This window comes from Balearica regulorum, chromosome 5 (genome assembly GCF_011004875.1).
Source record: "Balearica regulorum gibbericeps isolate bBalReg1 chromosome 5, bBalReg1.pri, whole genome shotgun sequence".
Classification (NCBI taxonomy): Eukaryota; Metazoa; Chordata; class Aves; order Gruiformes; family Gruidae; genus Balearica; species Balearica regulorum.
Window position 1 is genome coordinate 69,191,824 of NC_046188.1, and position 14,938 is coordinate 69,206,761.

The 14,938-nt window shown below is 58.8% G+C and overlaps 2 protein-coding genes across 2 annotated transcripts in view; both read left to right on the plus strand.

Annotated features, from left to right (window-relative positions):
• Positions 1–1,564: 1,564 nt before the first annotated feature.
• Positions 1,565–3,465, plus strand: RHOD (ras homolog family member D). Its single transcript, XM_075753110.1, has 5 exons — positions 1,565–1,772; positions 2,435–2,522; positions 2,832–2,941; positions 3,045–3,183; positions 3,302–3,465. The coding sequence occupies exons 1-5, from the start codon at positions 1,644–1,646 to the stop codon at positions 3,463–3,465; spliced, it is 630 nt and encodes a 209-aa protein (XP_075609225.1). The 5' UTR covers positions 1,565–1,643.
• A 1,886-nt stretch (positions 3,466–5,351) lies between these two features.
• Positions 5,352–14,938, plus strand: part of KDM2A (lysine demethylase 2A) — a 50,579-nt gene continuing 40,992 nt past the window's right edge. The window contains exons 1-3 of the mRNA XM_075755449.1: positions 5,352–5,444; positions 5,865–5,892; positions 7,440–7,544. Of these exons, the coding sequence (XP_075611564.1) occupies positions 5,425–5,444; positions 5,865–5,892; positions 7,440–7,544 (153 nt within the window). The 5' untranslated portion in view covers positions 5,352–5,424. The remainder of the gene's footprint in view (positions 5,445–5,864; positions 5,893–7,439; positions 7,545–14,938) is intronic.

Here is a 14,938-nt window from a genome sequence, read left to right on the forward strand (position 1 = left end):
AGGGAGCCGGGGGGGCTGGTGGCAGGAGAGAAGGGGATGCGCCAGCCATGGGGCTGGGGGGGGAACGGCAGGGGACGGCACGCGTGATCCTCCCCGTCCCTCCCCGCGCCCCTATACCAGAAGCACCCGTTCACCCCTGCTGGGGCCGTGGGATGGCAGAGGAGGGCACCGACCAGAGGGGAGGGGGTCTTGGGGACCTCCAAGCTGGGATGTAGGGCCATGGTGTCTCCTTCCTCTCCAGAGTGGCACCGGCTGCCCTCCGTGTCCCCTCCAGCCACCGGACCTCCCCCCCCGCGCTGGTAGGGGGGACACGGCCGGATGGTGGGCAAAGCACCCCCCGACACCGGGTGCCCTCTGCTCCTCCAGCAAGGGCAGAAAGCTGCTTCTTCGGCTCGTTAAGCCGGCTAATTGCCACTAGGACTGCTGACACCCCCGCCTGGCTCACCTGGGTGGCCGGTGCACCCACATGTGGGGTTCCCTGAGCCCAGCCATCACCCAGAAACACCCCATGTCCCAAATCCCTCATGTCTGAGCGTCCTCTGAGCTCCCAGCTCCCAGAGCCAGGCCAGGGAGGTCCCCGTCCCAGGGGAGGTGGGCAAGGTCAATGTGGGGTCCATGCACGGCACCGTCTGGGCCCCTGGGAACAGCGTCGGGCCGGCAAGTCCCCGAGCAAAGCGGGGCGTTGCTACCCGTCCCCGCCAGCGTGCCGGGGTCACCGGGAAAAGATCGTGGGGTGGGGGCTGGCCGTGCCAGCCAGGTCCCACTGAGCCGGGTGCCAGGGATAGGGCTTCCCGGCAGGGCATGGCTCGGCACGGCCGGGCAGGGCTGGGCACAGCACAGCACATCACCTGGTGTGACGGAAGGGGATGTGGCACTGGCGGGGCGGGGGGGGGGGGGGGGGGGGACGGAGCTGTGAGTCACCCCCACTTCCCCGTGCCTCCCTCCGCCCTGGACTTTGCCTTCCGTGGATGCTTGGGGCAATAAAACCTGGACTCCGGTGGGGCCGGAGCGTCGGGGAGGGCCCCCACCTACAGCAGGCACTCAACGGTCAGGGGGCACACGCGCGTGTTTGTACGCACGAGGATGGGAGCGTGTGGGTGTGTGTAGGAGGGGGCTGTGAGAGCGCGAGGGGGAGCTGTGCAAGCATGCGTGTGTGCATGTGTGCATGTAGATGTGTGCAAGAGAACCTGCGTGGATGCGTGCAAGGAGCCGGGTGTGCATGCAAAGGAGCCGCACATGTGGGATGGAGTCACACGTGCGTCTGTGTGGGCAACAGGCAGCTGTGCACGCGTGCGAGCAGGCGTGAGAGGGAGCGTTGCACACGCGTGCGGGAGGCAGAGGCGAGCAGCGCGTGCCACGCGTGCATCCGAACCCACCCGCAGAAGGGTCCCGGGAGCGCGCAGGGAGCAACCCCGCGCGTGTGCAAGGCACCGTGCGCGTGAAAGAACACCCGTGGGCACCCTGCCCGCCTGCCCGCGCTGCCCTGGCCGCCGCCACCGGCACGGTCCCAGCCCTGACCGGCGCCGCGGGCGGGTCCGGCGGGCGGGTGGGGGCCGCACCCTGGGCCGGGCAGGTGCCTCCTGTCACCCTGTCCCCGTCCCCGCCGAGGCCGGGCAGGCTCCGTGGCCCCGCCGGCCGCCCCCATGCAGCAGGAATGCGGGGGACAGAGCCCGGGACCCCCCGAGGACGAGGTCAAGGCCGTCATCGTCGGGGATGGCGGCTGCGGGAAGACGTCTCTGCTGATGGCCTTCGCCAGGGGGGACTTCCTCAAGGTAGTGGCCTCCCTGTCCCCTGGGACCCCGGACCCGGCGGGACCCTGTCGCGAGTGGGGTCACCCTCCCCGAGCTGCCCCCCTGCCCTCCCAGTGCAGAGCTGGGGGGGGGGGCTCCCGGGGGCGAAGGGCGGTGGACGCAGGACGGGCCGGGCACGGCGGCGGACGCGGGGTGGTTTGCGGCAGGACGTGGGGCTGGTGGGGCTGGGGCAGGGGGTGGCCCAGCCGGGGGCTGATGGGGGTCCGGGACGGCCCCCCCTCGGTGGGCAGATGGTCACCTCTGCCTTGCCTGCGGGGGGGCACGGGATGGAGAGCGGCGTCTGTCCCACAGCGAGGGCACGTATGGGACCTGGGGGTGTGGGGAGGGGGGGCAGCCCACAGACACCCCAGAACCTCTCTCCCACCCCCCACCCCCCGTCCCACCGGGGCATCCCGCCTGCCTGAGGCTGGGTGCTGCCCTGGGCTGGGGGGACAAAGAGCGTCCCCACCCCACCCGCCCCGCGGAGGCACCACCATCTCCTGCCTCCGTTTCCCTCTCTCAACCCCACGTACCTCCCCGTGCCCTGTCCTGCGCGCACACCCCCACGGGGGTCCCCTCCGCCGCTGCTCCCCCCCCCCCCAACGGTGTGACGTGTCTCACCCCCCTTCCCCATCCCCTGCCAGACGTACACCCCCACGGTGTTCGAGAAGTACACGGCCTCCCTCCAGGTCGGCAGCAAACCGGTGAAGATCCACCTCTGGGACACTGCAGGTGGGACACGAGGGGACAGGGCGGGCTGTCGTACCCCACTCCCCCAGCCCGTGGGTTTCGGGGTCTCCCACACCCCGTGGGTCCGTGCCTTGCAGGGGTGTCCCCGTGCACTGACCGTGGGAGACGGGGGGGGTTAACCTGCAGCCAGCCGGCCGCCGGTCCCGAGGATGTCACGCTCAGCAGCGCTGCGCTTCTGTCCCCAGAGCCCCACGGTGTCCCCAGGCTGGAGGGACAGGCATGGTCCCAGGCTGGGGGGGACCCAGCCCAGTAGGGAACTGGTGCGTAATGGTCTGTCTCCCCACCCGGCAGGACAGGAAGACTATGACAGGCTTCGCCCGCTGTCCTACTCCAACACCAACGTTGTCCTCATCTGCTTTGACGTCACCAGCCCCAACAGCTACGACAACATCCTAACGAAGGTAACGCGTTGGGGGGGGGGGGAGCTGCCCCTGCCCTGCGTGTCCTCTTGTGCTGCCCGTCCCGTGTCCCCGTCCCCCGGGTGACATGTGTCCCCCCCCGCAGTGGTACCCGGAGGTGAACCACTTCTGCAAGGGCATCCCGGTGCTGCTGGTGGGCTGCAAGACCGACCTGCGGCAGGACCAGGAGGTGCTGCACAAGCTGCAGGAGGGACGCCTGGAGCCCATCTCCTACCGGCAGGCAAGTGCCACCCCCCCCCCCCCCGCCCCCCGCGATGGGCCGGGGATGCCCCCCCAGCATGGGGCAGTGGGGGAGTCGGGGCCCACGGGGGGGGTCCTGACCCCATGGCTCCCCGCAGGGAGAGGCCATGGCCCGGCAGATCCACGCCGTGTCCTACTTGGAGTGCTCGGCCAGGTACCAGGAGAAAGTCGGGGACATCTTCACGGCGGCCTGCAGTGCCGCCTTCAGTGCCACCCACCGGCGCCGGCGCTGGAGGCGACGCAAGAGGGGCTGCGTGCTCTTCTGAGCCCCCCACCCCGACATCACCCCTGGAACCTGCCGCTGTCCCCCGGGCTCGGCACAACGCCTCCGCTCCCGCCCGCTGCCAGACCTCCTCGGCCACCACCAGACCTCTGCTGCCACCGCTGCCACGCGCCTGTGCGTCCCCCCCCATGCCGCAAGCCGGCCCTGCGGGGATGGCGCTGCGGTTGCCGTGGGGTGCCAGCAGGAAAGCATCCCCCCCCCCCCCAAAGAAACCGTCCCACCAGGGAACCCCGCGTCCGAGCATCCTCTGCCAGTCTGCCTGCACCCAGCCCCGCGGGCAGAGGGGGTACGGGGGCACGGAACTGATATTTTTTGGGGGGGGGGGAGTTGTCCCCCTTCCCGCTGACAGGCCGGCGAGGGAGGGGTGACATGGGGTGACTTTGGTGCAGTTCTGCCATTAAAGCTCAACGCTCCTCAGCGCGGCACGGTCCCTGCGGGCAGGGGCAGCCCCGGCACGGCGCGGGGGGCACGGGGTGCTGCCATGGACCCTCTGCGGCCGGGCAGCCTCGGGGAGCCAGCCCCTCCTGCTCCCTGCCTGCGCTGCGCCTCTGCGCGTATAGAGGTGTGTGCTGCACGTATAGAGGTGTGTGCTGCGTGTATAGAGGTGTGTGCTGCGCGTATAGAGGTGTGTGCTGCACGTATAGAGGTGTGTGCTGTGTGTATAGAGGTGTGTGCTGCACATATAGAGGTGTGTGCTGTGTGTATATAGGTGTGTGCTGCACGTATAGAGGTGTGTGCTGCACGTATATAGGTGTGTGCTGCGCGTATAGAGGTGTGTGCTGCGCGTATAGAGGTGTGTGCTGCACGTATAGAGGTGTGTGCTGCGTGTATATAGGTGTGTGCTGCACGTATATAGGTGCGTGCTGCACGTATATGGTGCGTGCTGCATGTATATAGGTGTGTGCTGTGTGTATATGGTGCATGCTGAATGTATATGGGTGCGTGCTGCACGTATAGAGGTGTGTGCTGCACATATATAGGTGTGTGCTGCACATATAGAGGTGTGTGCTGCATGTATAGAGGTGTGTGCTGCACATATAGAGGTGTGTGCTGCACATATAGAGGTGTGTGCTGCACATATAGAGGTGTGTGCTGCGCGTATATAGGTGTGTGCTGCACATATAGAGGTGTGTGCTGCACATATAGAGGTGTGTGCTGCGCGTATATAGGTACATGCTGTGTGTATAGAGGTGTGTGCTGCGTGTATAGAGGTGTGTGCTGTGTGTACAGAGGTGTGTGCTGTGTGTATATAGGTGTGCTGCGTGTATATAGGTGTGCTGCGTGTATACGGCGCGTGCCTGTGTACGAGTTGTGCACATGTACCTCCGTGTTTACGTGTCTGCGTGTGCACACGCGTGTTTATCTATGCAGGTCCGTGCGCGCGTATGTGTCCGTATAGCTGCAGGTATGGTTATAGACATATCTATACGCGCGCTCTCGCGCACGGGTCCCCGTGTCTGTGCCTATAGATCGCCATACGCGTGGCTGCACGTGTGTACGGGTGTGCACGTGGGTGTGAAGCCCAGACGTGCCCAGGGGCGGCTGCCGGTGCCCAGGCCGGTGGGGGTGCAGGCAGGGAACCGGGCAGCTGCCCACGGCGCTTCCCCCCCCCCTCCGGCCACCGGGAGCGCGCGGGGAGGGACCAAAAGGGGCGGAGCCACGCGGGGGGAGGCGGAGCCAGTGCCCGGGCCGCGCGTGCGCGCTCGCTCCCGCTCCCGCGGGGCGGGGCCGCTGAGCTGCGTGCGCGCGCCCGCGCGGTGCCCCGGCGCCGAAACGGGACGGGCTGGGGGGGGGGGGGGGGGAAGGGGGGGAAGGGGGTGCACAGCGCATGCGCACGGCGGGCGGCGGGGGAGGTGGCGGGGGGGTCAGGGGAGGTTGCGGGCGGCGCAGGCGCAGTGCGGCGGCCGAGTCAGTGTGTATGTGAGACTCTGACGGGTTCAAAATGGCGGCGGCGGCTCCTGTGTGAGGAGGGGAACCGCGTCCCGGCCGGGGGGGCGGCGACGGCGGGGCACGGCGCGGCGGGTGGCGGAACCGCCGGCGGGCTCGGCACCCGGCGGCGGGGGGGGGTGCGGCGAGGCGCAGCGGCGGCGGCGGCGGTGGTGGTGGTGGGGGGACGCGGCGCCGGGCGGACGCGGCGCCGGGCCGGGGAGCGGGGCCCGCGGGAGCGGGCAGCGGCCCGGGGCGGCCGGCGGGGCTGTCAGCGCCCGCTCGCCGCGGCGGCCGCGCCGGGGGCCGACGGGAGGCGGGAGGGGGGAGGGCGGCGGGGCCGAGGGGGCGCGGGGCGACGCGACCGGCGGGCCGGGCCCGGGCCCGGGGCGCGATCGCTGCCTGACCCGGGGGTTCCTCCTCCGTCTCTTCTGTTTCTCCCCGTCTCGGCGCTAGAAGAGGACAAAGGCGCAGGAGAGACCTGGTGAGCCACTCGCTGGGGGCGCGGGGGGGGCCCGGCGCCGTCCCGCCGTCCCCGGCCGACCCCTAAGTTTCCGCGAGTCCCTTAGAGAGGGACCGGGCGGCGGGCGCCGGCCGTCGCCCCCGCCGGGTCGTGCCGCGGGCGGCGGGGCCGCTGCCCCGGCCGGGAGGGTGCGGGCGGGTCTCTTCTTCCTTGCGGCCCCTCGGGAGGCCGGGCCGGGAAGTTGTTGGGCAGGGGGCGGCGGGGCGGACGGCTCCCGGGACCGGAGGGTGCCGGCTGACAGCTCCCCGGGGACTGACGTCCTGAGCGCCGTCCCAGGGCTTCCCCCGCCGCCGCTTTGTTCTGCCGGGCTGGGGTTGCCTGCCTGCCTGCCGCCTGCCCGCCCCGGCGGCGGGGGCGGGGAGGGGGGGGGGGGGGGACGGGACGGGACGGGACGGCGAGGCCGCGGCGGCGGGGCCGGGACGGGGCATCTACCGCGGGGGTGGGCTGGGACCGGGGGCTGGTCGAGCCGCGCCGGGCTGGGGGTTTACCCCACGCTGTGGTAGCGGGTGTTGCGAGCGGGCTGACTTGGTTGGTGTGTTGCACTCCGGTTGTCCGAGTGTTTATAAACAGAGTTTAACAAGTGTTAGCGAAATTGCTTTAGCTGAGCGGGGAAACGCGGTCCTGAGCGGTACAGGCGGCGGGGATGGGGGAGATGCTAGCGGGGCTTGAGACGCTCTGCTGTCAAACCGGTGCTCGGAGGGTCGGGGAAGAGCAGGATGAACCAAGTTCTCTCCACGCTATGGCAGCGGTTCTGTAACGCTACACGGTGTAGCAGGTTCCTTCCCGAAGGTCTGGCATAGGCATAGTCATGGGGATTAAGAGCTGCAGTGTACCTAGGCTTTGGTTTCTTCCTGTTCCTTTAAAAGAAAAAAAAAAAGTTTAGGTGCCATCTGACGCCTTGGGAGGTTTTCCCATGTTATTGTGTGGTGTCACAAGGTGGCAGATTTCAAGATCTGAGCATGTAGGTCTTCTCAAGACAGGAGGTAGTCCCCTACCTGCAGCACCATACGTAGGAGAGATTCCATATGCCTTCCCTGTTCGTGGGAGATGTTCTGTACCTGTGTAGCTTCTCCCAAGTGCAGTATATCCAGAGGATGGCAATCGTGTTGTTTGGCGGAGTTGGTTCTCTAGTATGTAATCTCGTGCTCTGGGGAAACCAGGCTGCTCCCCAACTACTGTTGAGTGTTTGATAGCAGCTTGCCTGTTTCGTATCCCACTGTGGGCCAAATGAGCTGCTACTTGTGCTGGTAGTAACGTGGAACGGAGGTCTTTTCCCGGTCTGAGACCTGCAGCTCATGTCGTCTTACGGAACAGCTGGTAAAGTCATTTACCCTAGGTCATGCCTAAAGTTAGAATGGGAGTGTTAAAAGTTGAGGTGGGCTCATCCACTGTGTTCGCTTAGTTCTGCACAGTGGTATGGAATCGGCCTCAAAATGAGCAAGCAAATGAGAGATGTAGGCGTCTTGTGTCTGTGTGCCCTGCTTCACACTTTCCCTCTGACTTCAAAGGAGGAAGAGGAGGAAGACAGCAGCCCTGGAGTGTCCTTCTCACTCTCTTCAGAAGAGTCGGAGATGGAGCCTGAGGAAGAAAGGATCCGTTACAGCCAAAGACTGGTCAGTATTGGCCCTTAACAATCAAATTCTGTTCTTGGTTCTGTTGCAGCTGAAGAAGGAAAAGGCTTTTACTGGCAACAGGTTTAAACAACCCAAAGAAAGTGTTGTGGTGGATCACTGCAGCCTGCCCAGAAGCGTTAGCTCAGCTGGCGGTGGGTTAGATGGCTTTCTTGGTCCTGTTTGTGTCACAGTGTTTGCCTTAATAAAGGGCACTTGGCTACTGAACTCTGGAAGAGGGGAGGGTTGGAGACTGAGTCCGGGTAAGACGCTTTGCAAAGCTGCTGGAGAGGAATATGAAATGAGTGTCGGTGTAGTTTCTGGCACAGCAGGTTTTATCTGTGTGTTTGTAACAAGCGGAGAAGCTGAAATACTGTGTGTTACCATTACGTTGGCCTGGACTTGATTTGAGTGTGCTATGAAACCTGAGAAAACCAGCTTCACCTTCAAGCTCAAATTTACTTGTGCCTGTGCACATGTGCACGTGTCTCTTCCTGGTGTTTTCTTTTGGAGGGAACTGTAATTTGGCCCTGTCAGGAGCTCTGGCTTGTCTGATGTTTGCGCTGCTGTTCAAGGGACTGCGCAAAGCCACTGGTCTGGGAGTTGGGCCGTAACTGTGAGCAGTTTGGGAGCAGCTGCTCTGAGAGTCTGAGATGATATTCCTGGAGATTCCAGGGAAGGAAGGAAGCTGCTGTGTCTCCCGCAGGTCACTTTCAAGTTGTTTTGAGGCAGTTGTAAACCCACTGGGAAGGGCGAGTGTCAACTCTGAGATAGCTGAAGCTGTGACAGAGTTCCTCTCCGAGTCACAGCAGCACGTGTACTCTCACCTTCGAGGTGCTGCCTGTAAAGGTGAATCCTTATCCTTTAATATTCTAAAATCATTTGGTGTGAGGCAGTGCGGTACTCAGTATTAAGCTTTGCCCTCGAGAGCGAGCAGTTCTTGTTGCTCTCTTGTTGCTGCTGGGTGCCTCACCATAGAAAGGGTGCTGGGGAGTTGGAGCCAGTATGCACCTTGTAGGTGGCCTAGGGACGGAAATCCTCCAGCAAGAGTAGAAACAGTTATTCCAGCACTGGCCCTGTAGTGAAGAGGATACTGCGTAGGCTGTAGTTCGTCCAAACACCTGGTTTACTGAAGGTGTGCTGCTTGGTGTCTATTCCATGTTTACTCTTTGCAGAGAGGATTCTCATACTAAATTATTTGGTGACAGGCATCTAGACTCTTATAGTTGGCCACCTTGGCCCGCTTCGGGAAACTGAAGTGACTCTGATTTGAAGTGGGTTTTAATCTTTTTTTTTTTTTCTGAGAGGATGCTTACCAAAAAAAAAAACCAAACCCAAAACCAGAAGACCCCAAAACCAAACTGTAGTACATCTGTGGGCCCTTCAGGATGGCTTGTTTTCTCCCCCCAGGTGCTTTGGTGGATGCTTTAATTTGGCAATGGTGCCAAAAGCAGCAGTCTCGCCTCCTCTCTCGTCTTGATGCACTTGTTCCCACAACTGCAGTATGCAGCTCATGGTGCTGGTTTGACTGGGGAGTGCCCATTTCTATAGCCAGCAGTCAGGGGGGCAGGGTAGCTTCTCTTGGAGGCAGTGCCAGCTTCAGAGTTGGTTAAACTACGATCTTAGGTGCATTTTGATCAGCTGAAGTAACCCAAAATAGCTAGACAAAGACAAGGCGGATGAAGGGGACTAGTGGCCAGGAACTTACCAGTTTAAAAATGCTTATAAACTCATAAATAAAAATTGTCAGGAAGAGTTGCTGTCCCAGTGTGGGTGGCCTGGACTCCAGCAGAATGTGCTAAGCTGGATAAATGGCTGCACACTGATGAGCCACATGCTTAAGGGGCTTGGGAAGGCACATGGGCAGCAAGCAGAGGATGAGGCTCACCTTGGCTTCTGTGGACTCGTGGGCATGTTGTCTCTGCTGGCCTGCAGCTGAGAGGAGGAGGCGTGACCCCTGTGTGGTAGGTGAGGCTTGCTTCATGCCTCCTGCTTCGCTTTTTCTGGGAACTTCCAGCTTGTTACGTTCTCTTGCTGTGTCAGTGATGGTCCCTTGTTGAAGGACCTTTAAAAGATATATTTTTTTTGAGATGCATAGTTTAAAATGTGGGGAGCTGTTCTCTTAGCTAGTGTTTCTGGCCCTTGCAGAACAAGGGATCACGGGTGAATTATCCAGGAAGTCAAAAGTGCTGAATAGGACTTATTTGAATATCCTACTCCTGCATATGCCTTGGTCTTGGGAGTTGGTTTTAATATGCCTATATTAAAAGTTTTAGGCAGGGAAACAGGTAGTTGGTAGTACAGTATGTTTCTGCTGCTGTAAGCTATGTTTCTTGTGTGTGACTGGGGATCAATGTGGGTGTGATAGCAAAAGAATAAATATATTTTTTAAAGAGTGAAAATCCAAATGTGATGGTAGTCCTACAAGCCAAACAACCTTAGCCAGAATAGTTTATAGTGGTGAAGGAACTGAATTAATTACAGGGGCAAGTAGCATGGTTTGATGGTACAAGTGGCCTGAGATAGCAAAAGAAGCTTCCTGTCTGATGTGTCAGGGTAATTAAACCAACAGCATCTTTTGACTGACTGGTTTCCATCAGGATGTAGAGGAAGTCTTGAGCGTTCTGTGTTATTTTATTTAGTGAGCGATACTGCTACCTTCCTCTGGTTCAACAAAAATCTGATCTATGTATGTTTTCTGAATGGATTTGTCAGTATTTGTGGAAGATCTGGGTTTTGAGGAGAAATTTACCTCTGCTTTGGATGTAGCCACACTCCTGCAAGAATTCTCTACCAGTTCACACATTCCTGTGTAGTGTAATGACGCTTAGATTAGGTGGGTCGCGCTGCTCTAACTGTTCTTGCTTCCTAGTTCAGGCTCTACATCCATGACTCCCAAGATTTTAAAAGACTGGGTGAGTTGGTCTGGGTGTAGAGATGTCCAAGGTGTCTTTGGGAGGATGTCTTGCACCCATCTGAAACAAAAAAAAAAAAATAATAATGTGGAAGAAGCTTTGTCCCGGCGAGCTCTGGGAGGCTGACGCAGGTAGGGGCAGGCAGCCTGTGAATGATGCTGCGTGAGCGGGGACAGCAGGTTAAGGGATGTCCGTGGTCCTCACCCAGAGGCTCACCTGGGCCTGCCTGCACAGTGAGTAGTGGAGGATGGGACTTGTCAGGCACTGCAGAGTAGTTTTCTACTAAATCCGTGTATGTGGTGCTGCTCCTTGGCTCTATAGTGAGGCAGTACTTCGGGGATTGGTTTGAGGTGCTGGCTTGATGAGCTGTAGATGTGTGTTTTGCAGGCCCTTAATCAAGGAGCTGAAATGCTCTATTGTATCCTGCGGCCTGAGTGACAGTCCAGCCCTGGCACTAACAGTGCCATGGTCCTTCTCTGAGGCTTGGAAGTCTTCCACTGAGTGTCACTGGGTGGTCACCCCCAGCCCCTGTCACACCAAGCTGCTCAGCTCCCCACGAGGAGGTCAGGGGCACGCTGGCACCTGGAGCACTGAGCCTGGACTACTTAAAGGCAGGAGCAGCAACATGAGCGGCTCTGGCGTGATGGCTCTGGAGAAAAAGAAGTTCAGTTGGTTTGATGCTGTGGTACTCTGATACTCTGTCTGGTCCAGGCTGTCCAGCAGTTTTCTTGCAGAGCATGTTGTCTGCTTTGTGCCGCTTCAGCGCTCACCAGGATGTCCATGAGGTGATCTGAGAGTCTGAGGAGAAACTGTTGCATGTATGTAACTTAATTTTTTTTGGTAAGGTTAGATCTGTGTCGGGTCATCAGCAGGGAAGGAATTTCCTGGTGGATGTTTGGCAAGCTGGCTAGTGCGTCTCTGGAAACTGCTGCCAAAGGGGCTGTTTGACCCAACGCTTTTCTAAAGATGTGCTTGGCGTGCTGGAGGTGAGGTGTGCGTGCCTCGCTGTCACGGCACTGAGTGCATGCGTGGTGCTCTGCTGAGGGAGGATTTCTCTCTTGCTCCGGTCTTCACTGCACACGAAGCTGCTTTACCTGTCCAGATCTGTGTGAATCTGTGGAGCTGCTGAAGGGCCCCTTAGTGGGATGCAGGGCTGGTGTCTGCCTGCCTTTTTGCAGGGGAGTCATTGATTATTCATGGGTGCTGTGGAAGTGTGAGGAAATCTCGCCTTCTGTCTGCTCTGGGGCTAATTTTGTCAAGCCTTTGCTGTGAACTGAGACTAGCAAGACTCTGTGAATTATGACTTGGGATTAGTGCATCACTGAAGTGGTGCTGTACGCTTTTGGTGACAACACACAGTGAAGGGCAGCAGCGTTGGATCGCTTCGGAATGGCTTGGGGGAGCATAGCAGGAGGCTGCCATTCTCCTAACGACAAATCCTGCCTGTTGTGGTCTCTCTGCTGCTGTCAAGTCAGCAGTCTATATCTCAGGGTGTGGCTCCAAGTTAGGATCGCCCGTGTTGCAGAGCTGGTTTAAGAGGTTCTCTCCCTCCTTCTGTTAGTGGGTCGGGAGCTGATGCCCCTGAGCTGAATGCTGCTTCAGGGAATTGTGAATCGTGCTCCTAGAGGGCAGGAGGGGGCATCCAATCCAAATTGTTGTCTGTGCTGGGTTAGTGCGCTAGCTGCCCCACCAGCAAACCTGATGAGAGTAGAGAGGTGGCAGTCTGAGATGGCAGACAGGGTGGGGTAGGAACCTCTTAAACTGGCTCCGCTGCTGGATAGAGCCTGTGGTGGAGCCTCACCCTCCCTCGGGGTGGTGGGTGCTCTCTGGGGTCGGGCACAGCTCCTGCTGGAGGTATTGTGGTGACCATCCCTGGCTGGGTGCAGTGGTACCCTTGGTTTTGGGTGCTGGGGATTGTGAAGGGAAATGGGCCTGTGGAGGAGGAGACGCATCAGCTGATAAATGCTCTGGGTGCATGAGCATATGGGAGATGAGGGGGGAGCCAGAGTATGAAATGCTGTCTCTCCCATCGCTTGGGGCAGTTCGTGTCCTGCCTTAGCACTGTCCTGCCCTGCCCTCTGGTCAGATCCTTACATGAAATTTGAGAGGAGGCCTCTGCCTGTCCTTACCAGCCAAAAACTGAGGCCTCTCCTGTAAACAGCAGTTAGCAAACCTGTCCTTACATGTTGGTGTCCACGCTATCCCCTGGGCGAGAGTTCGCATGAGCTTTACAGTATGTGGAGTCATCAGCTGAGGGATGAAGCTTGGGGAATGTGGAGGAAAAGGTTTCTCTTGCAGCTGTGTGTACTGTGGTGTGGAGTGGCACCAGCACACTCAGGTGTGCACGGCCTGTGCCTGAGGGGTGGCAAGGCTGGCTCTGACGGCTGTCCAGGGTCACAGTACCTCTAACCTTGTGATTTCCAAGTTATTCGTATCAGTGGTAGCGAACCCTTTCAGCAGGATGGGGTGATGTCAAATACAGGACACAACCCATGGGGTCAGCAATGCCAATGCACGTTGGTGTCTACATGACAGACTTGTGACAAAATTTCATCCCTTTATCCTCACAGTGCCAAGGGGATAGACAGCCTGAGAGCTGAGAGGGGGAGGTCAGCAGGGAGCAGGCTGTGGGCTGGCAGGACACAGCTTATGTCTGGTAAGATAGCAAAGAAGAGGACGCAGCTGGTTGCCCTTCCTGTGTTGGTCAACCCTTGCTCTGTCTTGAATGGCTCACACTATCCCAACAGTGGGATGCAACGAGTAATCCCTTCCATCAGGTTCAGCCTGACTTCTTGTTTGTCCTCCTTGTGATGCCACATTAGATGTCCCTTGTGGTAAGGATCCCTTGCAGTTGCTGGCGTTTGTCATCCTCAGATCTTGGTGTGTTTGACAGAAGCCAGTCCTGCTGGATACTGGCTTTCCCAAGGCTGGTCCCATTCACCTGGGACTTGTACCTGTGTGCTGGGATGAGCCTACCAGTGTAGTTCCCTGCAGGTACTGAAGCATGGGACGAGAATCTGAGTGGTTGTACATCACACACACACACACACACACACCCCCCCCACCCCCCCCCCCAAAAACTTGACATGTTGACTTGAACTGCCAAGTGATGTTCCCTCCTGTTGCCTGAAAGGGCTAGGAGTTTGTCTGCTAGAGAGCCCTGTGTGAAACCCTGTCTGGCCAAATGTCGCTCATCTGCTGGACACACCTCTATTTCCTAGTCTAGACAGGACCAGTGCAAGTAAGGTAATTAATTTCTCCCACATGCCTCTGCCTCAAACTGAAGACACTACAAATGAGTCATTCCAAATGACCCAGGTGTAGTAATTGAGCTCTAAATAATTTAGGGACTGTTCAGATTTGATCTGGGCAGCTCTTTGGTGGAAGCTAGCAGCAACTGAAGGCTGTCCTTCGAAAGCTTTAGAAATCCCTGCGAGCATTTGGATCCTGAAAGATGCAAGAGCGTACTGGTCCCTGGGAGAATATGTCCCTGAAACCAACTGGGTGATGTTCAGTGTCAGCAGAGAGGAACACAGGAGGTGAATATCTCTGCTGGTTTCTTACTGTCCCAAGCCTGGCTGTGTCTTGAGTGAAGCTGCAGTGAGCGAGCAGCCAGACAGTGCAGAAGCACTTGACGTTATTTGTGAGTTACCAAACAATATTTGCAAGTTGCATCTGTGTCTCCTGTTAATAAGCAGGAGTAGGTTTTCACAGGGTTTTCCCAGCTGGAGGTGCTGCTAACAAGTTGGGAGAGCAGCCCCATGCCCCCAGTACCTTTTTATTGTTGGCTAATTATGTCAGAAACCACCCAGACAAGGGTCTACAGGTCACTGGCTGGGTTTTGGGGAGAAATGGCACATGTGGAATGGTGGTATGCTCAGAAGGTGGAGAAACGAGGTGGTGCACTAACACTAGCTTCTGATAATGTATGAGGGGAAGCAATTTCTTGTCCTGAGGGTGAGATGTCTGGTGCTGCTGATGACAGAAGAGTGTTGCTGATTCCAGAGGAGGAAATGATGGGTGAGCTCTGAGTGGGTAGCCTGAGCTCTGGAAAGCTCGATATGCTGCTGGAGATGACTTAATGGTGCATAGGCTTTCCTACACAATGCCTGACCTGCTTTTATTTGGATTGAAGACGTTCAAGGCAAGTGGAAGATGAGGAGGAACATGGCATACCACGCTGAATCACTGCGCGTTGTCGTGCAGCTGTGGCAGAGGACAGCGCATCCGCAGCGTGATCCTGTGGCAGGAACTGGTTGGGGGCGGCTGCTGCACCAAAGCATGTACCTGTGTGCTCAGAGAACGCTCGTCGTAGCTGAGCAGATCTGCCTTACTGGATGTCCTGCCTGTTCTTGGTCCTGGTGGAGAGGGAGACAAGAGTAGAGAAGGATTTTGCTTGGTTGCCTTGGGAAAAGCAAAAGAGCCAAGTGGAAGAGCAAGCCCCGTGGTAGGATGTCAGGGCCTATAATTAGATATCACAGA

What these genes read in the sequence shown, in the direction of transcription:
- RHOD (XM_075753110.1), top strand. Translation starts at nt 1,644, where the DNA reads ATGCAGCAGGAATGCGGGGGACAGAGCCCGGGACCCCCCGAGGACGAG. An exon ending in ACGACAACATCCTAACGAAG is followed by an intron (nt 2,942 to 3,044) that starts GTAACGCGTTGG and finishes CCCCCCCCGCAG; the next exon opens with TGGTACCCGGAGGTGAACCA. An exon ending in CATCTCCTACCGGCAGGCAA is followed by an intron (nt 3,184 to 3,301) that starts GTGCCACCCCCC and finishes CCCCGCAGGGAG; the next exon opens with AGGCCATGGCCCGGCAGATC.